This window comes from Galeopterus variegatus, unplaced genomic scaffold (assembly GCF_000696425.1).
Source record: "Galeopterus variegatus unplaced genomic scaffold, G_variegatus-3.0.2 Scaffold6089, whole genome shotgun sequence".
Classification (NCBI taxonomy): Eukaryota; Metazoa; Chordata; class Mammalia; order Dermoptera; family Cynocephalidae; genus Galeopterus; species Galeopterus variegatus.
The window spans coordinates 113,938-115,293 of NW_007732200.1; the positions used below are offsets into that span (position 1 = coordinate 113,938).

The 1,356-nt window shown below is 48.9% G+C and overlaps 1 protein-coding gene across 1 annotated transcript in view; it reads right to left on the bottom strand.

Moving 5' to 3' along the window:
* Nucleotides 1-1,356, bottom strand: part of LOC103605811 (ras-GEF domain-containing family member 1C) — a gene marked incomplete at its 5' end in the record, with an annotated part of 18,435 nt that overhangs the window by 8,086 nt on the left and 8,993 nt on the right. The window contains one exon of the mRNA XM_008590437.1: nucleotides 743-866. Within this exon, the coding sequence (XP_008588659.1) occupies nucleotides 743-866 (124 nt within the window). The remainder of the gene's footprint in view (nucleotides 1-742; nucleotides 867-1,356) is intronic.

Genomic DNA, 1,356 nt, shown 5'->3' on the forward strand with positions numbered 1-1,356 from the left:
TTTTTTTTTTTTTGGCTGAAAATGTTCCCCAAGCATGGATGTGCATTCCTTTGTAACACACTTGCTTTGATGATGAGTCAGACCCTCCAAGTGCTGAGCAGGGGGTCTTCCAGGATGACAGCCAGTAACCATGGGAACACACTGCCCCTACACAGCACAGCCAACTCAAGCCCAGCTGACCAATGGCTTCTCCAGCACCTTTGCTTTCTGGAAGAGGGGGATTCTGAGGTCTGACCACTTAGCAAATTTGCAAGCAAATTTGCACCTGACAAATGATCAGATGGGAATGCTTATTTACTGGAGGAGACAGACATTATCAGCACTCTGGAGAAGGACACTTCATCTCACGCCAGTGCATATTATAAACCCTCACACACACGGTGCACACACGCATTCACACACATGGTGCACACATGCAACACACACACATGCACACATTCACACATGCACACACACGCACCAGCTGTGGAAAGACCCACAATAAGCCCAGGGCATGGATATCCTCACATGAGCCCTGGGAGGGTGTTTCTTATCATCACCCCACCTTACTGATGAGGAAAGTGCTCCTGGGGTGACAACCAGCCATCCAGGGGGCTGCAGACTTCCCCACTCCCTCTTGGAACTAGCAAAGGTGGGCATGGAGCAGCTCTGCTCAGAGCAGGGGGCCCTGAATAGTGACTGACTAAGAGGTCACCCAAGAGTCCCATGGCCTGGGGGTCAGGAAGGCCGTGGGCCACCTTACCGTCCTCACTGAAGATGGGGGCAGTGTACAGGTAGTGGGTGATGCTGGGGTCATGCTCGAAGGGACATTCCACTTGTTTCCATGTGATGAACTCTCCAACCTGCTTGGCCAGCTCCAGAAATTTCTGCCAGTGTCACAGAAACACAAGTTGGAGGCACCTCTGGTGATCCCTGTGAGGGTGGGTGGCCGGCCCTGGCAAAACCTCTCTTATCAGCCCCCGGTGATGTCAGGGACTTGAAGAGGAACATAGGGCGAGAAGTGACAGAACTGCCCAGAAAGAAAGCTGGGTGCTGTGTGATCTTCACCTCGTCACAGCTCCTCCATTTCCTTGGAGGAACCCTGGCATTGGTGCCTGCAGCTCACTAGGCTCACTGTTGCAGGGAGCGCGGCCATGGCTGCAGCCTGCAATTGCATCTAGCAAGAGTGGGCGTGATGTTATTCTCACTGTATTTATTTTTGTGGTTATCTCCTATTTATGGCAAGCGATCCATGTTTGTGGATTTATAGAATGATGCAAATACATTTAAATGAATGTATTTAAGTAAGATTTAAGTAAATTCATTTAAGTATAATTTTAAGTAAGGTTTATATATATATATTTAATTTTTTAAAAA